This window comes from Saimiri boliviensis, chromosome 12 (genome assembly GCF_048565385.1).
Source record: "Saimiri boliviensis isolate mSaiBol1 chromosome 12, mSaiBol1.pri, whole genome shotgun sequence".
Taxonomy (NCBI): domain Eukaryota; kingdom Metazoa; phylum Chordata; class Mammalia; order Primates; family Cebidae; genus Saimiri; species Saimiri boliviensis.
In genome coordinates this window covers 117095746-117122582 of record NC_133460.1, presented here as the reverse complement: position 1 = coordinate 117122582, position 26837 = coordinate 117095746, and the positions used below count along the sequence as shown (strand labels likewise).

The 26837-nt window shown below is 47.9% G+C and overlaps 1 protein-coding gene and 1 long non-coding RNA gene across 6 annotated transcripts in view; both read right to left on the bottom strand.

The window, feature by feature from the left end:
* Nucleotides 1-26664, bottom strand: part of MTG1 (mitochondrial ribosome associated GTPase 1) — a 37535-nt gene extending 10871 nt beyond the window's left edge. For 3 of the 5 annotated variants that reach the window (XR_012512982.1, XR_012512983.1, XM_074383157.1), the window contains exons 1-9: nt 26482-26663; nt 25394-25458; nt 22933-23037; nt 20089-20169; nt 7991-8047; nt 7609-7699; nt 5684-5745; nt 5062-5158; nt 4549-4630 (exon numbers count right to left, since the gene is read on the bottom strand). Coding sequence is in view for 3 of the 5 variants with exons in the window: in XM_074383157.1 (XP_074239258.1) it covers nt 4549-4630; nt 5062-5158; nt 5684-5745; nt 7609-7699; nt 7991-8047; nt 20089-20169; nt 22933-23037; nt 25394-25458; nt 26482-26593 (752 nt within the window). In the remaining 2 variants the exon portion in view is untranslated. Of the gene's footprint in view, nt 1-4548; nt 4631-5061; nt 5159-5683; nt 5746-7608; nt 7700-7990; nt 8048-20088; nt 20170-22932; nt 23038-25393; nt 25459-26481 lie in introns of all 5 variants that reach the window. The other 2 variants (XM_074383156.1, XM_003922074.4) reach the window with 2 other exon arrangements.
* LOC141580671 (uncharacterized) lies at nt 10151-14767 on the bottom strand. The gene is made up of 5 exons (XR_012512984.1): nt 14552-14767; nt 13719-13963; nt 13327-13375; nt 13131-13179; nt 10151-10484 (listed from the first exon to the last, which is right to left on the bottom strand). It is a non-coding gene; the product is annotated as an uncharacterized LOC141580671 (long non-coding RNA).
* Nucleotides 26665-26837: the final 173 nt, after the last annotated feature.

Below are 26837 nucleotides of genomic sequence, written 5' to 3'. Positions count from 1 at the left end.
AAACAGACTACAGGTCAGACTGTAAAAAGACACAGAGAAGGTCACTATATGATGATAAAGGGGTCAATTCAGCAAGAAGATACAATTATAAATATCTATGCACCCAACACCAGAGCACCCAGATATCGAAAGCAAACACTGATAGACTGAAAGTGAGACACAGACTGCAATACAACAGTAGTCGGGGGCTATAACACCCCTTCTCTGGTGTTTCCAGCCAGCAATCAACAGAAACCCTGCAGTGAACTACACACTACATCAAACAGGTTAACGGACATTTACAGAACATTTTGCCCAGCTGCTGCGGAACACACTTCTCATCAGCACGTGGAACGTTCTCCAGAAGAGACCATACACAAAACAGGTCTCAACAAACTCAAAAGAGCTGAAACCACATTGAGTATCTTTTCTGACTACAATTAAATAAAACTAGAAATCAATAAGAGAAACCTCAAAAACTACACAAACACATGGAAATGAAACAACATGTTCCCGAATAATCAATGTGTTAATAAAGACATTAAAAAGAAAATCTTTAAATTTCCTGAAACAAATGGAAGTGGAAACACAATATATCAAAATCTATGGGACACAGCAACAGCGGTGCTAAGACAGAAGTTTACAGCAATAAACATCGACACCAAAAGAAGCAGAAGACTTTAAACAACCTAAGCAAGAACCTCAAGGTACCAGAAAAGCAAGAACGAACCAAACCCAAAATCAGAAGAAGAAAAGAATTCACAGAGATCAGGAGATCAGAGCAGAAATAAATGAAATTGAGACTTAAAAAATATACCAAAGATCAGTAAAACAAAAAAGTATTTCAAAAATATAAACAAAATTCACATTTATCTAGAATTTTAAAAAGAGACGATCAAAATAAATAAAATCAGAAAACAAAAAGGAGACATTACAACCAATACTACAGAAATAAAAAGGATCATTAGAGACCAACATGAACAACTACACACCAACAAACTGGAAAACCGAGAAGAAACTGATAAATTCCTGCATGCAAACACCCTACAAGACTGAACCATGAAGAAACGGAAAACCTGAACAGACCAACAGTAAGTAACAAGATCAAAGCAGTAACAGAAACTCTCATCCCCCAGGCACAGCGGCCCACACCTATAAATCCCAACACTTTGGGACTCTGAGGCAGACAGATCACCTGAGGACAGTTCGAGACCAGCCTGACCAACAGGGAGAAACCCCACCTCTACTAAAAATACAACATTAGCCAGGTGTGGTGGTGCATGCCTGTAACCCTAGGTGCTCAGGAGGCTGAGGCAGGAGAATCTCTTGAACCCAGGCGGTGGAAGCTGCAGTGAGCCGAGATCATGCCATTGCACTCCAGCCTGGGCAACAAGAGTGAAACTCCATCTAAAATACATTAATTAATTAAATAAAAACTCTTTCATCAAAGAAAATCCTAGGTCCTGATGGCTTCACTGCTGAACTATCAAACATTTAAGGAAGAACTAGTGTCAACTGTACTCAAACTATTTAAAAAAACCGAAGTGGGGAATACTTCCAAAGTCATCGTAAAAGGCATTATCCTGCTACAGAAACCAGACAAGGACACAGCAGATAAAGAAAACGACAGGCCAATATCCCTGATGAACAAAATCCTCCACAAGTGACTAGCAAACCAAATTCAACAACACATTAAAAAGATCATTCACCATGATCAAGTGGGATGCATCCCAAGGTTGCAAGGATAGTTTAACATATGCGTATCAATGAAAATATAATATTATACAGAACCAAGAGGGGAAAAAATCAATCATTTCAATAGATGCTGGAAAAGTAGTCAATAAAATTCAGCATCCCTTTATGATAGAAGCTCTCAGCAAACCGAGTACAGAAGGAACATACCTTAAAACAATAAAGGCCATATATGACAAACCAACAGGTGACAGTATATTGAACAAGGAAAAACAGCTTTTCTCTAAGATCTAGAACAAGACATAGATGCCCATTTCTACCACTTTTATTCAACATAATACTGGAAGTCCTACCCAGAGCAATTAAGCAAGAGAAAGAAAGAAAAGTCACCCAACTTGGAGAGGAAGAAGTCCAAATCATCCGCATTCACAGATGACATAATCTTATATTTGGAAAAACTGAAAGACTATACCAAAGAAACTATAAGAACTAACGAAAAGGTTTCAGTAAAGTTCCAGAATTCAAAATCAACATTAAAAAATCAGTAGCATGAACACATGCCAAGAGCAGATAATCAGAAAAACAATCAAGAAAATCCTATTTACAACAGTTACAAAAACATAAAATACCTAGATTCCATGCTCATCAGTTGGAAGAATACTGTTAAATTATTAATACCACCCAAAACAATTTACAGATTTAATGCAATTGTTATCAAAACAGCAATGACACTGCAAAGAAACAGAAAAAAACAACCCTAAAATTTGTATGGCACCACTAAAGGCCCCAAATAGTCAAAGCAAACCTGAAGCAAACCTCAAGCAAAAAGAACGAGGCTGGAGGCATCACACTACCTGACTTTAAAACATACTATGAAGTTGTAGTAACCAAAACAGCCTGGGAGGGAGTGGCATAAAACACATACACAGGCCAATGGAGCAGACTAGAGATGCCAGAAATAGATCCACACATTTACAACCAAGTCACGTTCGACAAAGGAGCCAAGAGCATGCACTGAGGAGAAGACGGTCTCTCCCATGAAGGGTGCTGGGAAAACTGGGTAACCACAGGCAGAAGAATGAAACTGGACCCCATCTCTCACAACACGCAAAACCAAAGCAAAAGGGATTAAAGACTTGAATCTAAGACCAGAAACTATGAAACCACTAGAAGAAAACAGAGGGGAAACGCTTCTGGAAATTGGCCCGGGCCAGATTTTTTATGTAAGACCTCAAAAGCAAAAAAAAAAAAAAAAAGGCGGCAAATGTAAAAAATTTAACATCAAGCTGAAAAGCTTCTGTGCAGCAAAGTTGACACTCAAGCAGCCAGGCATGGAGGTGCATGCCTGTAATCCCAGCTACCTGGGAGACCAAGACAGGAGGATCTCCTGAGCCCAGGAGTTTGAGGCTGCAGTGAGCTACGATTGCGCCATTGCACTCTAGCCTGGACGACACAGCAAGACCCGAAGCAAACAACAAAACTATCAAAGCAATGATGACACAAGCTACAGAACAGGAGAAAAGATCTACAAACTATCCACCCAACAAGGAATTAATAACCAGTTTATATAGGGAACTCAAAACAATTCAACAGCAAAGAAAACAAGCTGATTAAAAAATGGACAGAAGACCTGAATAAACATTTCTCAAAAGAAGGCATACAAATGGCCAACAAGTGTATGAAAAAATGCTCAACATGACTAATCACCAGAGAAATGCAAATCAAAACCACAATGAGATTTTATCTCACCCTAGTTAAAAGGGCTTTTCTCAAAACGGTAAGGAATAGCAGATGCTGTTGAGGACGTGCAGAAAGGGGAGCCGTGGCACACTGTTGGTGGGAAGGTAAGTTAATACAGCTACTATGGAAAACAGTATGGAGGTTCTTCAAAACACTATGAACAGAACTACCACACGATCCAGCAATCCCACTACTGGGTAGATCCAAAAGAAAGGAAATGGACATACTGAAGAAACACCTGCACTCCCATGTCCACTGCAGTACCACTAATAATGGCCAAGATATGCAGTCCACCTGTGTCCATCAAAGGATGAGGGGTAAAGAAAATGTGGTACATAAAACACAAGGAAATGTTATTCAGTCATAAAAGGGATGAAATCTTGTCATTTGCAGCAACACAAAAGGAACTGGAGGTTAAGTGAAATAAGCAAGCACAGGAGGTTAAGTGAAATAATGCATACACCGATTCAAATGTGGGAACTGAAAAAGTGGACATCATGAAGGCAGAGAGTAGACTGATTACCAGAGGTGAGGGGGAGGAGATACAGAGGTTGGTTAATGAATAGTCAGGAAGGAGTAAGTGTTTGAAGGTCAGTAAGCTGACTACAGTTAAAAGGATTCTACAGTATTACTTCAAATACCAGAAGAGAGCAATTCAAACGTTTCCAGCATAGAGATAAATGTTTGAGATGATCGATATCCCAATTACCCTGATTTGATCATTACACATGATATGAAATGTATCAAAATATCCTATGTACCCTGAAAACATCTATTTTGTATCAATAAAAAGATAAGCCTAACCCTAACACACAGGGATCACACAATGGTGCCGAGGGACGAGCTAGACAAGAGTGCACGTCCTGCACAATTCCATCTATGCGGATTTCTAGAAAACGGCTGCCTGGGCAGGAAGGAGCGACCACAGGGAGCGCAGGGGACTTGGGGTGACGGGAACACTCCTTTTCTGGATTGTGTGCTGCTTTCACAGATGTGACCGTACTCCCAAACTTGTCCAACTGGACACTTTAAATAATGTGCAGGTTACTGCGTTTAAAATACGTTTCTAATGCTGGTTTGTTTTTTTTAATGAGGTGACTAGGAGGAAGGGCCCCAGCTGCCCTTCACTGCACTCACTCGAAGCGCTGGTGTCTGTTGAGGGTGTACAGCAGGTAATCGGCCATGGTCTCCTCCCCCACCAGGTGATCCAGCACTGTTCCTGTGGAAGCAGCAGCCCAGGTGAGCACTGGAAACAGCCCACATCTGTGCTCCCAACAAGTTCAAACACATCCCTTCCAGTCTCCGCCCAAAGACCCCATGCTCTTAAGGAAGAGGCCACCCAGCGACAAAGGCATTCCGCCACAGGGCAGCACTCGGCGGTGGTCCCAGCCCCAATGCCGGCCTAGCATCTGTGACCGACCTCTCTGCCCTGGTCCGTCAAATGGGAAAAGCGAAAGCCACTCATGAGGCAGGGTCCAATGGTGACCAGTGCCTGTCAGCTGTGCACTACCACAACTCTCTCACACAAAGCTTCAGGGAAGATCTGGCAGCAACCAGGTCAAAAGCAGTAACAACTCCAGTCTAGAGGCCCGTGTCAAAGTCAGCCCTAAAGGTGGGGAGACAGGGGCCCCTGCCCCGGCCCCGGCTCACCACACAGGGCCAGCTTCAGGCCCGTCTCCACACTTTCGATCCGAGGAGCCAGCACGCCAGGAGTATCCAGCAGGAACATCAGGGGCCGTTCAGAGACCTGTGTGGCACAGAAGGCGCAATCAGGCCACAGTGGCAGCCTCCCACCCAGGCAGCCTGGGCAGCCCCGGATACCCAATGTTCCAAGGAAGGCCTCCGGGACCCAACCCCAAGGCAGCCCCACTCTCACCAAGCTCTAGGGTTCCTAATTCCCACTTAATTTGGAGAATAAATAAAAGCATCAGGTCCCAACAGCTTGTCTTCCAGTCCCGAGAAGAACACAGGGGAGTGAGTGGGGGGTGGGGGGCCACTCAGCTGTGCCCTGACCACTGTGTGGCCCTGGACAGTGGCCTCCTCATCTGGAAATGGGGAAAACAGAGCTCCTTCCCCGAAGGTTTGACATAAAGACTCTAACAACTATGGTGTCAGGATGGGGGCACTGCCTGCCATGGGGGTGCCTGGCGGGGACACTGAGTGGAGGGGAGGGAAGCGTGGTCAGCGACAGGAAGCCACACAGAGGTCAGCAAGTGCCAGGTGCCTGCACAGCTCGCAGCAGAGTGCTGGACCTGGCCCCTGAGGACTCTACCTGAATTCTAGACATCACAGCTCTGGTGATCCCAGGCTGGCCGCCCACCCTGGTGGCTTTTCCTGTAGGAAGAGGAGATAAGGAGGCTCAGATATTTACTAAACACGTAAGCACAGAACAAGCAGGGAGGTAACTAGCACAACTGGCCAGCCAAAACGGAAAAACCTAAACGCCAAATGAGCTTCCCAAGGCTATAATCTGTTTCACTTTCAGTCCCAAACCAGCTCACAGCAGGGGCACTTTCCCAGCCACACAGGGGCTGACAGTCTTCAACAAACGCACCAGAACCTGCCTCTCCAGGACTGGAAAGGCACTGTCAGACTGGCGGTCAGACCAGAGCTGCTCCTTCCATGCAGTCCCCCACCTCCCTCCTGGACCCACCCCTGCACCCAGGTCAGCCTGCCTCCCACAGCACTGCCCACAGAGGGTTGACCAGGAGACCACCGGGGCTCTGAACCCCGTGGCTTCTCTAGGACCCAGCTCAGGGTGTGTCCCAAGAGTCTGAACATTCCACTGTGGACAAACGATGCAAGAGTAAAAGACACGAGTGTCGAGCCAGATGAATGCACAAGAGGTGGTCTGTACATACGACAGGGGGTGATTGGCCTTAAAAAGGAGCAAAAATTCTGACACAACAACACAGAGAAACCTTGAGAACATCAAGATCAGTGACACCAGCCAGTCACAGAAGGCCAAGTACTGAGAGTCCACATGTAGGAGGTAGTTACAATCACCAAACTCAGAAGAAAGTGGGACGAGGCGTGTGAGGAGCTGGCGACTAACTCTTTATATTTACAGTTTCATTTTCAGATAACCAAAATATTTGAAAATAGTGGTGCTGGTTGCATAACCCTTTAAATGTACTTGATGCCACTGATAAAAAACAACAACAACAACAACAAAAAAAAAACGCTTAAAAATAGAAGAATATTCCTCCTGATGTTCAAAAGAAAAATAAAAAATAATAACAAAAGAATGACTGTAACAACTCTCCAATTAGCACCAAAAACACCCTCTTTGTAAAATAACAGTTCAGATTTGCACATCAAGAATGGGTTTGTTAATAAACACCTTATTGGGCCGGGCGCGGTGGCTCAAGCCTGTAATCCCAGCACTTTGGGAGGCCGAGGTGGGTGGATCACGAGGTCAAGAGATCGAGACCATCCCGGTCAACATAGTGAAACCCCATCTCTACTAAAAATACAAAAAATTAGCTGGGCATGGTGGCACGTGCCTGTAATCCCAGCTACTCGGAAGGCTGAGGCAGGAGAACTGCCTGAACCCAGGAGGCGGAGGTTGCGGTGAGCCGAGATCGCGCCATTGCACTCCAGCCTGGGTAACAAGAGCGAAACTCCATCTCAAAAAAATAAATAAATAAATAAATAAATAAACACCTTATTAATGTGAAAAATGAAGCCAATAAAGAATGAATTAAACTTTAAAACACTCAAAAAAACACATTAACACGGGGCACAGTGAGGGGTGGTGGGGCTTCTGCTTTGAAGGAGAGACTGAGAACAGGCACGGAGAGGAGGGAGGAGAGGCGTGCCTGTGACCCCAGAGTCCGGGAAGCCTCCAGCAACAGCAACAAAGACGCCATCTGAGGAATGGCCTTGCTCAGCCTCCCTGCCTACTACTTCACACACTTTGAATTCTCTGGATCAAAGGGATTTAAATGAATGAAAAAATATCAAAGTTTATAAAAGTCATCCTCATATTGAAGACTTTTAAAGAGCGAAAACTTGAGTGTGAAAATCACAGCAGAATGACCCGGTCCCGTATTGAGCCCTCCTGTGAACTGGGCTAACAAGGTAGCCCCCAAGCGCTGTGGGGCTGGGGGGTCAGCAGGAGACCTGGCTGCGCTCCTCAGGCACGTCCCCTCCGGGAAAGACGAGGCGTCACCCACCAGCCACACGCGCCAGTACCTTTCCCGAGGTGCTGCCTCCTCAGGGAGTTGATGAGGGAGGACTTGCCCACGTTGGGGACCCCGATGACCATGATGCAGTACTCCAGGTTCTGCGGGGCAGAGACGGGGCCACAGGGACCACCCCGGCCACTGCAGCCTGAGACTCCCCAACCTCACCCAGGCAAGGGGACCCCAGGCCAGGCCAGCTCAGAGAAGAAGGGAGATGGATGCAGAGGCTCTGTCCACCCAGTGGGGACGGCCCCAGCCCTTTCCACTGCAGAGAATGAGAGGACACAGGAGGGGCCTCCCTGCCTGGGGCCCAGCACCTTCTCCGCAGAGTCCCGGCAGGAGGGGCTCGCGCGTCCCACGACCGCTTCCCAGCTCCGGGCCCCACAACCAACCTCTCCTCGGTGGTAGCGGTGGCTGCTCTCAATCAGTTCAGTGACCGTCGGGATGATCTGCAACAAACACCCACTCACGGAGCCGCCCCAGGCCTGACTCCTCCCCCACCTCAGAACATGGAGCCGCCCCAGGCCTGACTCCCGCGCACCGACCCGCTCCTCCTCCCACCTCAGAACAGGATTAGGGACTCCAGTGTCTCCACTTCCACACATCGGTTAGGAAAACAGAGACCTCATATCCGGAATTCTACCCAACATTTCACAGGCAAACGGAGCGCCTCCCTTAACGTGGAGGCAGGACACTCAAGCGTCCGGTGCTGGAAGACGAGTTCTGTCCAGGTCACGGATGTCAGTCTGAGCTCTGGGGCCCGGGGACTGCCCGTCCCCTCCCATCAAAAACAAGCAAGGCAGGCCCAGGGCTTCAGTGACAGCTGTGGCTGTACTACCTTCTAATGAAGAAGCCAGAAAATTCTGCCACATACAACTGGAAACATGAGCTGTGAGTCTCCAAAAGACTCTGACCACCTACAGCCCTGGAAGGGTCTAGAGCCTGACCCTGTGCCCTCAGGACAGGAAGAAGCGCTTGCCCGGGAGATCGCATCCACGTGTGGCAGCCGGGAACCAACACCAGGCTCTTGTCCAAAGCTCTGCTTCTTACTAAAGCATGACCTTAAGTTTACAACACTCCTTGAACGTACCGAAGCAGAAGCAGCACAGACAAGAAGCCTACCTGCGTGACGCTTTCATCCTTCACACAATTGGTAAGACAAAAAGCCTACCTGCTGGACGCTTTCATCCTTCACACAATTGGCAAGACAAGAAGCCTACCTGCTGGACGCTTTCATCCTTCACACAATTGGTAAGACAAAAAGCCTACCTGCTGGACGCTTTCATCCTTCACACAATTGGTAAGACAAAAAGCCTACCTGCTGGACGCTTTCATCCTTCACACAATTGGCAAGACAAAAAGCCTACCTGCTGGACGCTTTCATCCTTCACACAATTGGCAAGACAAAAAGCCTACCTGCTGGACGCTTTCATCCTTCACACAATTGGCAAGACAAAAAGCCTACCTGCTGGACGCTTTCATCCTTCACACAATTGGTAAGACAAAAAGCCTACCTGCTGGACGCTTTCATCCTTCACACAATTGGTAAGACAAAAAGCCTACCTGCTGGACGCTTTCATCCTTCACACAATTGGTAAGACAAAAAGCCTACCTGCTGGACGCTTTCATCCTTCACACAATTGGCAAGACAAAAAGCCTACCTGCTGGACGCTTTCATCCTTCACACAATTGGCAAGACAAAAAGCCTACCTGCTGGACGCTTTCATCCTTCACACAATTGGCAAGACAAAAAGCCTACCTGCTGGACGCTTTCATCCTTCACACAATTGGTAAGACAAAAAGCCTACCTGCTGGACGCTTTCATCCTTCACACAATTGGTAAGACAAAAAGCCTACCTGCTGGACGCTTTCATCCTTCACACAATTGGTAAGACAAAAAGCCTACCTGCTGGACGCTTTCATCCTTCACACAATTGGTAAGACAAAAAGCCTACCTGCTGGACGCTTTCATCCTTCACACAATTGGCAAGACAAAAAGCCTACCTGCTGGACGCTTTCATCCTTCACACAATTGGCAAGACAAGAAGCCTACCTGCTGGACGCTTTCATCCTTCACACAATTGGTTAGACAAAAAGCCTACCTGCTGGACGCTTTCATCCTTCACACAATTGGTAAGACAAAAAGCCTACCTGCTGGACGCTTTCATCCTTCACACAATTGGTTAGACAAAAAGCCTACCTGCTGGACGCTTTCATCCTTCACACAATTGGTAAGACAAAAAGCCTACCTGCTGGACGCTTTCATCCTTCACACAATTGGCAAGACAAAAAGCCTACCTGCTGGACGCTTTCATCCTTCACACAATTGGCAAGACAAAAAGCCTACCTGCTGGACGCTTTCATCCTTCACACAATTGGCAAGACAAAAAGCCTACCTGCTGGACGCTTTCATCCTTCACACAATTGGTAAGACAAAAAGCCTACCTGCTGGACGCTTTCATCCTTCACACAATTGGTAAGACAAAAAGCCTACCTGCTGGACGCTTTCATCCTTCACACAATTGGTAAGACAAAAAGCCTACCTGCTGGACGCTTTCATCCTTCACACAATTGGCAAGACAAAAAGCCTACCTGCTGGACGCTTTCATCCTTCACACAATTGGCAAGACAAAAAGCCTACCTGCTTGACGCTTTCATCCTTCACACAATTGGTAAGACAAAAAGCCTACCTGCTGGACGCTTTCATCCTTCACACAATTGGTAAGACAAAAAGCCTACCTGCTGGACGCTTTCATCCTTCACACAATTGGTAAGACAAAAAGCCTACCTGCTGGACGCTTTCATCCTTCACACAATTGGCAAGACAAAAAGCCTACCTGCTTGACGCTTTCATCCTTCACACAATTGGTAAGACAAAAAGCCTACCTGCTGGACGCGTTCATCCTTCACACAATTGGTTAGACAAAAAGCCTACCTGCTGGACGCGTTCATCCTTCACACAATTGGTAAGACAAAAAGCCTACCTGCTGGACGCTTTCATCCTTCACACAATTGGCAAGACAAAAAGCCTACCTGCTGGACGCTTTCATCCTTCACACAATTGGCAAGACAAAAAGCCTACCTGCTGGACGCTTTCATCCTTCACACAATTGGCAAGACAAAAAGCCTACCTGCTGGACGCTTTCATCCTTCACACAATTGGTAAGACAAAAAGCCTACCTGCTGGACGCTTTCATCCTTCACACAATTGGTAAGACAAAAAGCCTACCTGCTGGACGCTTTCATCCTTCACACAATTGGCAAGACAAAAAGCCTACCTGCTGGACGCTTTCATCCTTCACACAATTGGCAAGACAAAAAGCCTACCTGCTGGACGCTTTCATCCTTCACACAATTGGCAAGACAAAAAGCCTACCTGCTGGACGCTTTCATCCTTCACACAATTGGCAAGACAAAAAGCCTACCTGCTGGACGCTTTCATCCTTCACACAATTGGCAAGACAAAAAGCCTACCTGCTGGACGCGTTCATCCTTCACACAATTGGCAAGACAAAAAGCCTACCTGCTGGACGCTTTCATCCTTCACACAATTGGCAAGACAAAAAGCCTACCTGCTGGACGCGTTCATCCTTCACACAATTGGCAAGACAAAAAGCCTACCTGCTGGACGCTTTCATCCTTCACACAATTGGCAAGACAAAAAGCCTACCTGCTGGACGCTTTCATCCTTCACACAATTGGCAAGACAAAAAGCCTACCTGCTGGACGCGTTCATCCTTCACACAATTGGCAAGACAAAAAGCCTACCTGCTGGACGCTTTCATCCTTCACACAATTGGCAAGACAAAAAGCCTACCTGCTGGACGCGTTCATCCTTCACACAATTGGCAAGACAAAAAGCCTACCTGCTGGACGCTTTCATCCTTCACACAATTGGTTAGACAAAAAGCCTACCTGCTGGACGCTTTCATCCTTCACACAATTGGCAAGACAAAAAGCCTACCTGCTGGACGCTTTCATCCTTCACACAATTGGCAAGACAAAAAGCCTACCTGCTGGACGCTTTCATCCTTCACACAATTGGTAAGACAAAAAGCCTACCTGCTGGACGCTTTCATCCTTCACACAATTGGCAAGACAAAAAGCCTACCTGCTGGACGCTTTCATCCTTCACACAATTGGCAAGACAAAAAGCCTACCTGCTGGACGCTTTCATCCTTCACACAATTGGCAAGACAAAAAGCCTACCTGCTGGACGCTTTCATCCTTCACACAATTGGTTAGACAAAAAGCCTACCTGCTGGACGCTTTCATCCTTCACACAATTGGCAAGACAAAAAGCCTACCTGCTGGACGCTTTCATCCTTCACACAATTGGCAAGACAAAAAGCCTACCTGCTGGACGCTTTCATCCTTCACACAATTGGCAAGACAAAAAGCCTACCTGCTGGACGCTTTCATCCTTCACACAATTGGCAAGACAAAAAGCCTACCTGCTGGACGCTTTCATCCTTCACACAATTGGCAAGACAAAAAGCCTACCTGCTGGACGCGTTCATCCTTCACACAATTGGCAAGACAAAAAGCCTACCTGCTGGACGCTTTCATCCTTCACACAATTGGTTAGACAAAAAGCCTACCTGCTGGACGCTTTCATCCTTCACACAATTGGCAAGACAAAAAGCCTACCTGCTGGACGCTTTCATCCTTCACACAATTGGCAAGACAAAAAGCCTACCTGCTGGACGCTTTCATCCTTCACACAATTGGTAAGACAAAAAGCCTACCTGCTGGACGCTTTCATCCTTCACACAATTGGCAAGACAAAAAGCCTACCTGCTGGACGCTTTCATCCTTCACACAATTGGCAAGACAAAAAGCCTACCTGCTGGACGCTTTCATCCTTCACACAATTGGCAAGACAAAAAGCCTACCTGCTGGACGCTTTCATCCTTCACACAATTGGCAAGACAAAAAGCCTACCTGCTGGACGCTTTCATCCTTCACACAATTGGTTAGACAAAAAGCCTACCTGCTGGACGCTTTCATCCTTCACACAATTGGTTAGACAAAAAGCCTACCTGCTGGACGCTTTCATCCTTCACACAATTGGCAAGACAAAAAGCCTACCTGCTGGACGCTTTCATCCTTCACACAATTGGTTAGACAAAAAGCCTACCTGCTGGACGCTTTCATCCTTCACACAATTGGCAAGACAAAAAGCCTACCTGCTGGACGCTTTCATCCTTCACACAATTGGCAAGACAAAAAGCCTACCTGCTGGACGCTTTCATCCTTCACACAATTGGCAAGACAAAAAGCCTACCTGCTGGACGCTTTCATCCTTCACACAATTGGTAAGACAAAAAGCCTACCTGCTGGACGCTTTCATCCTTCACACAATTGGCAAGACAAAAAGCCTACCTGCTGGACGCTTTCATCCTTCACACAATTGGTTAGACAAAAAGCCTACCTGCTGGACGCTTTCATCCTTCACACAATTGGTTAGACAAAAAGCCTACCTGCTGGACGCTTTCATCCTTCACACAATTGGCAAGACAAAAAGCCTACCTGCTTGACGCTTTCATCCTTCACACAATTGGCAAGACAAAAAGCCTACCTGCTGGACGCGTTCATCCTTCACACAATTGGTAAGACAAAAAGCCTACCTGCTGGACGCTTTCATCCTTCACACAATTGGCAAGACAAAAAGCCTACCTGCTGGACGCTTTCATCCTTCACACAATTGGCAAGACAAAAAGCCTACCTGCTTGACGCTTTCATCCTTCACACAATTGGCAAGACAAAAAGCCTACCTGCTGGACGCGTTCATCCTTCACACAATTGGTAAGACAAAAAGCCTACCTGCTGGACGCTTTCATCCTTCACACAATTGGCAAGACAAAAAGCCTACCTGCTGGACGCTTTCATCCTTCACACAATTGGCAAGACAAAAAGCCTACCTGCTGGACGCTTTCATCCTTCACACAATTGGTAAGACAAAAAGCCTACCTGCTGGACGCTTTCATCCTTCACACAATTGGCAAGACAAAAAGCCTACCTGCTGGACGCTTTCATCCTTCACACAATTGGTTAGACAAAAAGCCTACCTGCTGGACGCTTTCATCCTTCACACAATTGGTAAGACAAAAAGCCTACCTGCTTGACGCTTTCATCCTTCACACAATTGGCTAGACAAAAAGCCTACCTGCTGGACGCTTTCATCCTTCACACAATTGGCAAGACAAAAAGCCTACCTGCTTGACGCTTTCATCCTTCACACAATTGGTAAGACAAAAAGCCTACCTGCTGGACGCTTTCATCCTTCACACAATTGGTAAGACAAAAAGCCTACCTGCTTGACGCTTTCATCCTTCACACAATTGGTTAGACAAAAAGCCTACCTGCTGGACGCTTTCATCCTTCACACAATTGGCAAGACAAAAAGCCTACCTGCTGGACGCTTTCATCCTTCACACAATTGGTAAGACAAAAAGCCTACCTGCTGGACGCTTTCATCCTTCACACAATTGGCAAGACAAAAAGCCTACCTGCTGGACGCTTTCATCCTTCACACAATTGGTAAGACAAAAAGCCTACCTGCTGGACGCTTTCATCCTTCACACAATTGGTAAGACAAAAAGCCTACCTGCTGGACGCTTTCATCCTTCACACAATTGGTAAGACAAAAAGCCTACCTGCTGGACGCTTTCATCCTTCACACAATTGGCAAGACAAAAAGCCTACCTGCTGGACGCTTTCATCCTTCACACAATTGGCAAGACAAAAAGCCTACCTGCTAGACGCTTTCATCCTTCACACAATTGGTTAGACAAAAAGCCTGCCTGCTGGACGCTTTCATCCTTCACACAATTGGTAAGACAAAAAGCCTACCTGCTGGACGCGTTCATCCTTCACACAATTGGCAAGACAAAAAGCCTACCTGCTGGACGCTTTCATCCTTCACACAATTGGTAAGACAAAAAGCCTACCTGCTTGACGCTTTCATCCTTCACACAATTGGCAAGACAAAAAGCCTACCTGCTGGACGCTTTCATCCTTCACACAATTGGCAAGACAAAAAGCCTACCTGCTGGACGCTTTCATCCTTCACACAATTGGTAAGACAAAAAGCCTACCTGCTGGACGCTTTCATCCTTCACACAATTGGCAAGACAAAAAGCCTACCTGCTGGACGCTTTCATCCTTCACACAATTGGCAAGACAAAAAGCCTACCTGCTGGACGCTTTCATCCTTCACACAATTGGCAAGACAAAAAGCCTACCTGCTGGACGCTTTCATCCTTCACACAATTGGCAAGACAAAAAGCCTACCTGCTGGACGCTTTCATCCTTCACACAATTGGCAAGACAAAAAGCCTACCTGCTGGACGCTTTCATCCTTCACACAATTGGTTAGACAAAAAGCCTACCTGCTGGACGCTTTCATCCTTCACACAATTGGCAAGACAAAAAGCCTACCTGCTGGACGCTTTCATCCTTCACACAATTGGCAAGACAAAAAGCCTACCTGCTGGACGCTTTCATCCTTCACACAATTGGCAAGACAAAAAGCCTACCTGCTGGACGCTTTCATCCTTCACACAATTGGTTAGACAAAAAGCATACCTGCTGGACGCTTTCATCCTTCACACAATTGGCAAGACAAAAAGCCTACCTGCTGGACGCTTTCATCCTTCACACAATTGGTAAGACAAAAAGCCTACCTGCTGGACGCTTTCATCCTTCACACAATTGGTTAGACAAAAAGCCTACCTGCTGGACGCTTTCATCCTTCACACAATTGGCAAGACAAAAAGCCTACCTGCTGGACGCTTTCATCCTTCACACAATTGGCAAGACAAAAAGCCTACCTGCTGGACGCTTTCATCCTTCACACAATTGGCAAGACAAAAAGCCTACCTGCTGGACGCTTTCATCCTTCACACAATTGGCAAGACAAAAAGCCTACCTGCTGGACGCTTTCATCCTTCACACAATTGGCAAGACAAAAAGCCTACCTGCTGGACGCTTTCATCCTTCACACAATTGGCAAGACAAAAAGCCTACCTGCTGGACGCTTTCATCCTTCACACAATTGGCAAGACAAAAAGCCTACCTGCTGGACGCTTTCATCCTTCACACAATTGGCAAGACAAAAAGCCTACCTGCTGGACGCTTTCATCCTTCACACAATTGGCAAGACAAAAAGCCTACCTGCTGGACGCTTTCATCCTTCACACAATTGGCAAGACAAAAAGCCTACCTGCTGGACGCTTTCATCCTTCACACAATTGGCAAGACAAAAAGCCTACCTGCTGGACGCTTTCATCCTTCACACAATTGGCAAGACAAAAAGCCTACCTGCTGGACGCTTTCATCCTTCACACAATTGGCAAGACAAAAAGCCTACCTGCTGGACGCGTTCATCCTTCACACAATTGGTAAGACAAAAAGCCTACCTGCTGGACGCGTTCATCCTTCACACAATTGGTAAGACAAAAAGCCTACCTGCTGGACGCTTTCATCCTTCACACAATTGGTAAGACAAAAAGCCTACCTGCTGGACGCTTTCATCCTTCACACAATTGGCAAGACAAAAAGCCTACCTGCTGGACGCTTTCATCCTTCACACAATTGGCAAGACAAAAAGCCTACCTGCTGGACGCTTTCATCCTTCACACAATTGGCAAGACAAAAAGCCTACCTGCTGGACGCTTTCATCCTTCACACAATTGGTAAGACAAAAAGCCTACCTGCTGGACGCTTTCATCCTTCACACAATTGGCAAGACAAAAAGCCTACCTGCTGGACGCTTTCATCCTTCACACAATTGGCAAGACAAAAAGCCTACCTGCTGGACGCTTTCATCCTTCACACAATTGGCAAGACAAAAAGCCTACCTGCTGGACGCGTTCATCCTTCACACAATTGGTAAGACAAAAAGCCTACCTGCTGGACGCTTTCATCCTTCACACAATTGGTAAGACAAAAAGCCTACCTGCTGGACGCTTTCATCCTTCACACAATTGGTAAGACAAAAAGCCTACCTGCTGGACGCTTTCATCCTTCACACAATTGGCAAGACAAAAAGCCTACCTGCTGGACGCGTTCATCCTTCACACAATTGGTAAGACAAAAAGCCTACCTGCTGGACGCTTTCATCCTTCACACAATTGGCAAGACAAAAAGCCTACCTGCTGGACGCTTTCATCCTTCACACAATTGGCAAGACAAAAAGCCTACCTGCTGGACGCTTTCATCCTTCACACAATTGGTAAGACAAAAAGCCTACCTGCTGGACGCTTTCATCCTTCACACAATTGGTAAGACAAAAAGCCTACCTGCTGGACGCTTTCATCCTTCACACAATTGGCAAGACAAAAAGCCTACCTGCTGGACGCGTTCATCCTTCACACAATTGGTAAGACAAAAAGCCTACCTGCTGGACGCTTTCATCCTTCACACAATTGGTAAGACAAAAAGCCTACCTGCTGGACGCTTTCATCCTTCACACAATTGGCAAGACAAAAAGCCTACCTGCTGGACGCGTTCATCCTTCACACAATTGGTAAGACAAAAAGCCTACCTGCTGGACGCGTTCATCCTTCACACAATTGGTAAGACAAAAAGCCTACCTGCTGGACGCTTTCATCCTTCACACAATTGGCAAGACAAAAAGCCTACCTGCTGGACGCTTTCATCCTTCACACAATTGGCAAGACAAAAGGCCTACCTGCTGGACGCTTTCATCCTTCACACAATTGGCAAGACAAAAAGCCTACCTGCTGGACGCTTTCATCCTTCACACAATTGGTAAGACAAAAAGCCTACCTGCTGGACGCTTTCATCCTTCACACAATTGGCAAGACAAAAAGCCTACCTGCTGGACGCTTTCATCCTTCACACAATTGGTAAGACAAAAAGCCTACCTGCTGGACGCTTTCATCCTTCACACAATTGGCAAGACAAAAAGCCTACCTGCTGGACGCTTTCATCCTTCACACAATAGGCAAGACAAAAAGCCTACCTGCTGGACGCTTTCATCCTTCACACAATTGGCAAGACAAAAAGCCTACCTGCTGGACGCTTTCATCCTTCACACAATTGGCAAGACAAAAAGCCTACCTGCTGGACGCTTTCATCCTTCACACAATTGGTAAGACAAAAAGCCTACCTGCTGGACGCTTTCATCCTTCACACAATTGGCAAGACAAAAAGCCTACCTGCTGGACGCTTTCATCCTTCACACAATTGGTTAGACAAAAAGCCTACCTGCTGGACGCTTTCATCCTTCACACAATTGGTTAGACAAAAAGCCTACCTGCTGGACGCTTTCATCCTTCACACAATTGGTAAGACAAAAAGCCTACCTGCTGGACGCTTTCATCCTTCACACAATTGGCAAGACAAAAAGCCTACCTGCTGGACGCTTTCATCCTTCACACAATTGGTTAGACAAAAAGCCTACCTGCTGGACGCTTTCATCCTTCACACAATTGGTTAGACAAAAAGCCTACCTGCTGGACGCTTTCATCCTTCACACAATTGGTTAGACAAAAAGCCTACCTGCTGGACGCTTTCATCCTTCACACAATTGGTAAGACAAAAAGCCTACCTGCTGGACGCTTTCATCCTTCACACAATAGGCAAGACAAAAAGCCTACCTGCTGGACGCTTTCATCCTTCACACAATTGGTTAGACAAAAAGCCTACCTGCTGGACGCTTTCATCCTTCACACAATTGGCAAGACAAAAAGCCTACCTGCTGGACGCTTTCATCCTTCACACAATTGGTAAGACAAAAAGCCTACCTGCTGGACGCTTTCATCCTTCACACAATTGGCAAGACAAAAAGCCTACCTGCTGGACGCTTTCATCCTTCACACAATAGGCAAGACAAAAAGCCTACCTGCTGGACGCTTTCATCCTTCACACAATTGGTTAGACAAAAAGCCTACCTGCTGGACGCTTTCATCCTTCACACAATTGGCAAGACAAAAAGCCTACCTGCTTGACGCTTTCATCCTTCACACAATTGGTAAGACAAAAAGCCTACCTGCTGGACGCTTTCATCCTTCACACAATTGGTAAGACAAAAAGCCTACCTGCTGGACGCTTTCATCCTTCACACAATTGGCAAGACAAAAAGCCTACCTGCTGGACGCTTTCATCCTTCACACAATTGGTAAGACAAAAAGCCTACCTGCTTGACGCTTTCATCCTTCACACAATTGGTAAGACAAAAAGCCTACCTGCTTGACGCTTTCATCCTTCACACAATTGGTAAGACAAAAAGCCTACCTGCTGGACGCTTTCATCCTTCACACAATTGGCAAGACAAAAAGCCTACCTGCTGGACGCTTTCATCCTTCACACAATTGGTAAGACAAAAAGCCTACCTGCTGGACGCTTTCATCCTTCACACAATTGGTAAGACAAAAAGCCTACCTGCTGGACGCTTTCATCCTTCACACAATTGGTTAGACAAAAAGCCTACCTGCTGGACGCTTTCATCCTTCACACAATTGGCAAGACAAAAAGCCTACCTGCTGGACGCTTTCATCCTTCACACAATTGGCAAGACAAAAAGCCTACCTGCTGGACGCTTTCATCCTTCACACAATTGGTAAGACAAAAAGCCTACCTGCTGGACGCTTTCATCCTTCACACAATTGGCAAGACAAAAAGCCTACCTGCTGGACGCTTTCATCCTTCACACAATTGGTAAGACAAAAAGCCTACCTGCTTGACGCTTTCATCCTTCACACAATTGGCAAGACAAAAAGCCTACCTGCTGGACGCTTTCATCCTTCACACAATAGGCAAGACAAAAAGCCTACCTGCTGGACGCTTTCATCCTTCACACAATTGGCAAGACAAAAAGCCTACCTGCTGGACGCTTTCATCCTTCACACAATTGGTAAGACAAAAAGCCTACCTGCTGGACGCTTTCATCCTTCACACAATTGGTAAGACAAAAAGCCTACCTGCTGGACGCTTTCATCCTTCACACAATTGGCAAGACAAAAAGCCTACCTGCTGGACGCTTTCATCCTTCACACAATCGGTAAGACAAAAAGCCTACCTGCTGGACGCTTTCATCCTTCACACAATTGGCAAGACAAAAAGCCTACCTGCTGGACGCTTTCATCCTTCACACAATTGGTAAGACAAAAAGCCTACCTGCTGGACGCTTTCATCCTTCACACAATTGGTAAGACAAAAAGCCTACCTGCTGGACGCTTTCATCCTTCACACAATCGGTAAGACAAAAAGCCTACCTGCTGGACGCTTTCATCCTTCACACAATCGGTAAGACAAAAAGCCTACCTGCTGGACGCTTTCATCCTTCACACAATTGGCAAGACAAAAAGCCTACCTGCTGGACGCTTTCATCCTTCACACAATTGGCAAGACAAAAAGCCTACCTGCTGGACGCTTTCATCCTTCACACAATTGGCAAGACAAAAAGCCTACCTGCTGGACGCTTTCATCCTTCACACAATTGGCAAGACAAAAAGCCTACCTGCTGGACGCTTTCATCCTTCACACAATTGGTAAAAACGACATTTTTTAGGCCTTCTCCTTCTAAGCGTTGCATAATTTTCTGAAAGAGACAAAACATTTCCATTTTATTTTTTTAGGCAGAGTCTCACTCTGTCACCCAGGCTAGAGTGCAGTCGCACAATCTCAGCTCCCTGCTTCCTCTACTTCCCTGGTTCAAGCCATTCTCATGCCTCAGCCTCCCAAGTAGCAGGCATTACAGGCGAGTGCCACGACACCCAGCTAATTTTTGAATTCACTAGCCTTAACATGCAGTGAAACCACTGTAAAACTATATTGTATTTCTGAAAATCAGTGTTGTGTGACCAGCTAACCTAAAATATGACTGGTGCTTAAATTAATGAGTCCTTCACTGATTCAACTGGTTTTATTTAGCTGTCCATCAAGGTGACATGGACAGCGAAATAAAGCACAACACCCCTGAAGCCACAGTCTGGGTGGCAAATGCACTCGGCTGTGCCCACTCAGGGAGGAGAGGAAAGCTGGGCCACACAGGGGCAAGTATGCCTCTCTCCCCCGATTCCTCAGAAGCACTGGCATTTCTCCGACCAGGTAAGACACTGCTGTGCCCCCATAACTAGACGGTCACCCTGGACCAGTCTACAAAAAGTCGCATTTTTAGAGGCAGAAATAACCACTGATACGACTTAAAAGTGGCAACTAGTCAAAGCACTTGTGATTATTTAAAAACAAAAAACAAAAAACAAAAAACAACGAAAGATGCAAATGCAAAAGTAGTCCCAGCTACTCAGGAGGCTGAGGCAGCAAGATTGCTTGGGCCCAGGAGTTTGAGGCTGCCTCTGGGTGGTAAATGCACTCGAGTGTCCCCACTCGGGGAGGCAGAGGCAGGGCCATCCAAGGACAAGTGAACCTCTCACAATTCTTCACAAGCACCGGCATTTTTCAGACCAGGTGAGACACTGCTCTACCCCTATACTAGACGGTCAACTACCAGTCTAAATGTTTCTACCATTCTGCCGCCCTTTGCACAGCGCAGGAACAGTCAGATCTGCAAGTGTGCACAGTGGGCATGAGCTCTCATGATGGGAAGATGCCTACTGCATGGATTCTTAATGAACAAAGCAACTCTGGTGGCTTTAGTAGGCAGCATTTTCCTGGAAACCCATGGCAGAGTCTTATGGCCAGGATTTAAGTAACGTGAATGTACCAGAGTCAACTAAGACACTCAAAGGCATTACCGCTGCTGCAACAGACAGAAAACTTTTGCATCATTAACAACTTTAAAAAAATGGCTTGAAGTCAAAAGATTCTGACACCTCCTCTTTCAGGATTTGCCGACAGAGCAGGAGAAGTAAATATGAGCACCTCAAAGTAACACTTCCAGTCTTTTTTACCGAAACACCAGGGGTTCAGTCTGGGTCCTGCTGTCACCACATAAAGCCAATCACTGAGACAGCGAGTACTGCCAGGGAAGAAGACTTTATTCAGGGGCTGCAGCTGGGGAGATCAGAAACCAATCTCAAATCCATCTCCCCAGCTAACGGAAGTCTGGCTTTACACAGCGGGGAAGGAGTGTAGCTATGTGCAGGGAAACAAAGAAGAAGTAAAGAAAAAGAGGTGGTCAGCAGAAAGCAGCTGGTCAGTCAGGAAAACAGGAGTTAGGGAAGGCAAGGGAGCAGTCACGACAGACAGGAGGCCTGCAGTCACTGTCCAAGCGCAGTGACCTGGGAAGTTTCAGCTCCTTGACGTTATCTGGGGGATCTAATGATTGGTTTCTGTAGAAAGGCACTCAGGTGAGACAAACATACCTTCCTTGGATTTTAAGACTGGGGAGTGGAGCAAATGCAGTGGCTGATCCCTGTAATCCCAACACTCTGGGAGGCCAAGGTGGGTGGATCATCTGAAGTCAGGAGTTTGAGACCAGCCTGGCCAACATGGTGAAAAAATTTTGTAAAAATACAAAACTTAGCTGGGTGTGGTGGCAGGCGCCTGTATTCCCAGCTACTTGGGAGGCTGAGGCAAGAGAGTTTCTTGAACCCAGGAGGTAGAGATTGCAGTGAGCCAAGATCTCATCATTGCACCCTAGCCTAGGTGACAATAGCAAAACTCTGTCTAAAAAAAGAAAAGACTGGCGGGGGGAGGGTCCATTTCTTTGTTTATTCAAAAGAAACCATAAATATCAGCAGGGACAATGGGCCAGTCCCATCTCTGTGCTTTCTAATCCACACATCTCACCCAGGGTCACCTGTACCCCTGACTCTGCTCTGCTTTGGAGAAACCCTTTAGCTCCTTTGGGCCTCCCAGCAGCGAGCTGAGCTTCTGAATCCCAAGGTGTGCATAAGGCAGCTGGCAGACAAGCCGTTGAGCCACAGTGGCAAGCCAGACACCCAGGGGCACCACAGCCACCACAGAAGACCTCAGACCAAACTGGCTGAATGTAGCTACTAAAACTAATCAAGCAAAATGTGAAAGTCACATGTGGCAGTAGACACAAGTCAGCTGCTCACAGGTGGCCACCACGTGAGATAGAGCAGAGACCCCCATCAGCAAGGAAAAGTCCACAGCACCACTGAGGCCATCACTCAGGCTCTGGCAGGACAACCTGGCCACGTCCCACGGGAGGTGCACACACCAAGTGTCTGGATCACGACCCAAACGTTAGAGGGAGGCGCGCCATATGAGAAATGATGCTGGCACGCTTCTGCAGAGCAAAGGGCTGTTTCCAAAGCAGAGGCTGTCTGGGTAAACCCACACTCAGTGTGAGTCCAGCAACTCTTCTGTTAGAACAAGCGACCTGGAGAAAGCACAGCCGCACCGCTGAAGGCACCCGAGAGAAAGGGCTCACCTGCTGCTCTGTAAGATCCGCCAGGTCCATCTTGTTGAGGACCAGCAAGTGAGGCTTAAGCCCAAGGGTTTCCTGAAACAGAGGGTTGCGGCCTGAAAGTGGGATGTGGCAAAATTAAGGCAAAAATTCCTCCAAAGCTTTACCAGCCAATTAACTTGTGTTCTCGTCCTGTTGTGCAGACTGGGACCCCTGTAAGAAGGCTGAGAGTGAGGAGCAAGCGTCTCAGAGAAAGGAACTCAGATGAGACAGTGCACCTTCCTTGGGTTTTAAGACTGGGGTGGGGGGAAATGCAGTGGCTCATGCCTACAATCCCAGCACTCTTGGAAGCCAAGGTGGGTGGATCACCTGAGGTCAGGAGTCCCCTGACCTCAGACTGTCCCCAAGCTCGCCCTCTTGCTGGGGAAAGGGTGCGCCCCACCCACCACCACAGGTTCACAAGGGCAGGGCTGTCACACGGCTTCCCAGACAGGAATGATAGTGGCAAAACACAAAGCCCAGGCTGGGCACAGAGGTTCACACCTGCCATCCCAGCATATTGGGAGGCCAAGGCGGGAGGAACACTTGAGGCCAGGAATCTGAGGCCAGCCTAGGCAACACAGCAAGACTCCATCTCTACAAAATAAAATAATTAGCTGGGCGTGGTGGCACACACCTATAGTCCTAGCTACTCAGGAGGCTGAGGCAGCAAGATTGCTTGGGCCCAGGAGTTTGAGGCTGCCTCTGGGTGGTAAATGCACTTGAATGTCCCCACTCGGGAAGGAAGAGGCAGGGCCATCCAAGGACAAGTGAACCTCTCACAATTCTTCACAAGCACCAGCATTTTTCAGACCAGGTAAGACACTGCTCTACCCCTATACTGGACAGTCAACTACCAGTCTAAAAAAAAACTCACATTTTTAGAGGCAGAAGCAACCACCAATATAACTTAAAAGTACCAACTAGTAAAAGCACTTGTGATGATTTAAAAAAAAAAAAAAAAAAATCAGGCAGCAAGATTGCTTGGGCCCAGGAGTTTGAGGCTACACTGAACTATGATCACATCACAGCATCTTAGGTGACACAGCAAGACCACGACTCAAAAAAATTTTTTAAACCCAAAGCTCAGAGAAAGATTTTATAACTAAGTTACTGCTTAGTTCCCATGGTACATACAAAGTGAATAATCATTCAAAAAAATAAGCCCCCATAAAATCCTAATAGATTATCTCAAACCACCACTGCCACCCTCTGTGACCACCAAGCACACAAGGATGTCAGCAGCCCAGGGCCCTGACACCTGCAGATGGCAGGTCTACCTCCTTATAACCATCCTCAGGCCTCCTCCCCTCAGCCAGGGACCCGGGCCTCGCTGTGATGACGCATCTCCTGCCGCACTAACACAGGCAGACTGGGGACTGTCACCTTCACCTCCTTTGCTCTCCGCCCTGCCTGGCACTTCATCTTTCCTACTGAGTCTGTGAGATTCCCAAGGCTTCTGGCATGTCTTGTCTGAGCACCCAGTCAAGCCAGTGTGTCCACATCCACACAGAGAAATTTGACGTCAATCACTCTTTCCTCAGAGGCCAGCCAACCCTGAGCCCATGCAAAAGAACCCCCTCCTCTGGGCTCTTCTTGGATGTGAGAGGCCAACAGCAGCCTTCTGGCTTCTCAGCACATCTTAGATGGGAAGGTAGACCAGGCTAGAGGGGAAATGCCTTCTAATCATACACACGCACCACATATACTACACTCCATTATTTTTTAACAATCAAACATAAGACTGGCATATTATATGAATTAATATATTTATAGCTCACAGCAAAGAAACCCAATGCTTTACTGCAGAGGTCCCAGCAACCCTTCATCATATAAAGAGAATCTAAACATCACTCAATTATAGCAAAATCCGGCTCTGCAAAAAACACCCATCAATGAACAAATCATCGCATCTTGCCAATTCATTCCTCAAGTACAGGAGAAAAGCCCAAGTTGGCAGGAACATTTAAATGATGGTTTCACAGCCTATCTAGAGAATTCCACTGCTGGCTTGAATGACCCAGATGTATGTATTAACAAGGAAGTTTCACAGACAGGCAGCCTCAACCCCACGCCACAGATTCTGATTATCTGGTCTAGAAAGGGGCCTGGCAATTGTATTTTTAAAAGCCTCCCCAGATAATTTTTTTTTTTTGGAGACACAGTCTCACTCCGTCGCTCAGGCTGGAGTGCAGTAGCCTGATCTTGGCCCCCTGCAACCTCTGCCTCCCGGGTTCAAGCGTTTCTCCTGCCTTAGCCTCCTGAGTAGCTTGGACTACAGGGCCACGCCACCACGCCTGGCTAATTTTTGTATTTTCTGTAGAGACGGGGTTGGCCAGGATGGTCTTGATCTCCTGACTTCTCAATTCACCCGACTCAGCCTCCCAAAGTGCTGGGATTACAGGCATGAGACTGCGCCCAGCCTCCCTGCTCTGTGAAAGGATATCCGGGCATCGTGGACCTCGATGATACAGTCCACCAGCTTCAGGCTGTTCTGCATCTTCTTCAGCCCTGGAAAACAGAAGGGTGCCTCAGGAAGGAGCTCACCACCTTTCAAGAGTGATCGATTCAAGCTGAATCGTCCAGAACGACACGCCGCCATAAATAACCTGAAAAGACTACATCTGATTGAAACCTACTAAGTAATGGCCGCCGTTGAGCGCCTCCCCCAAGTCCCACACCCTTGGAATGGGAGATGGACCGGTGCCCTGCCCGAGGGTGGGCCATGCGTCAAAACCCAGATGCAGTCTCCACCACGTGCCTCGTAGGTGACTATGGGTGGAATATTTAACTTCCACGGGTCTTAATCTAGGCTATAGAGTAACACTGGTTCACTAGGCCCCTGCCACCTTGTAGGGTCCCTAAGCAGGAATACAACCAAGATAACAGAGATCCTTCCCCTCCAGTGCAGCCGGAGGACCGAGGACACGCACGCCGGCCCTCCTTCCCCCTCGGCCCTCAGCACACGCGGAGCCGGCCCAGGAGTGGCCATCTCAACACCTGGAGGGGCTGGGCCGGCCCTAAGGTCTTCTTGGGGCCGAATTGTGACCAAAAAACAAAAACAAAAACAAAAAAACACTAAGAAATTACCAAGGACGTTTAAGCAGAAGAAAAGAACGACTCAACATACGAGGCAAAGCTGAACAGGTGCCTTCAAACCCATGACTTCACTCAGTCCCCAAAAACCTCAGGAAAGTGCATCTTGTCAAGAACTTGTGGAAACGGAGGCTTCGGGGGATTAAAGGGGCGGAAGGCACTTGGGGGGAACAGAGTGCCGGGGCGGCGGGCCAGAGGCCAGGGGTCAAGCAGGCCCCGGGCCCGCACCGCCGAGGACAAGCGGGCCGAGGCGGCGCCGCGGGGGCACTCTCGGGAAAGGGCCTCTCCCGCAGCTGCGCAGGGGAACGGGACCCGGCGGCTCCGGGAGCGGGGAAAGGGGGGAAGACGGGCGGGGCCGGCCAAGGACGGCCGGGACACCGGACAGCCCGCGGCCGAAACGGGGGTGGGCGGGACCCTGCCCTCCCCGCCGGGCCTCACCTTTGGCCATGTGGCCCGGGAACCACCGCGCCACGTCGCGACCGAGCACGGAGAAATTCTCCCGCCAGGCGGCCTGGGCGGCGCGGCACAGCGCGCGCGGCGCCAGCCTCATGGCGGCGCAGCCCACGGAGACGCTCCCGCCGCGACTCGCCACTGAGCTTCCGGCGGGGCGGGCTTCCGGCGGGGCGGGCTTCCGGCGGGGCGGGCTTCCTGCGCTCCGGGATCCCGCGGCGCGGCCCGCGCGTGCGCACGACGTCGCCCCCGCCGCCCGCTGAGCCCGGAGTGGGCGGGACCCTCGCCGCCCGGGGGCGGGGCGAACGGTGGGCGGGGCGAACGGTGGGCGGGACGCTAGGGCG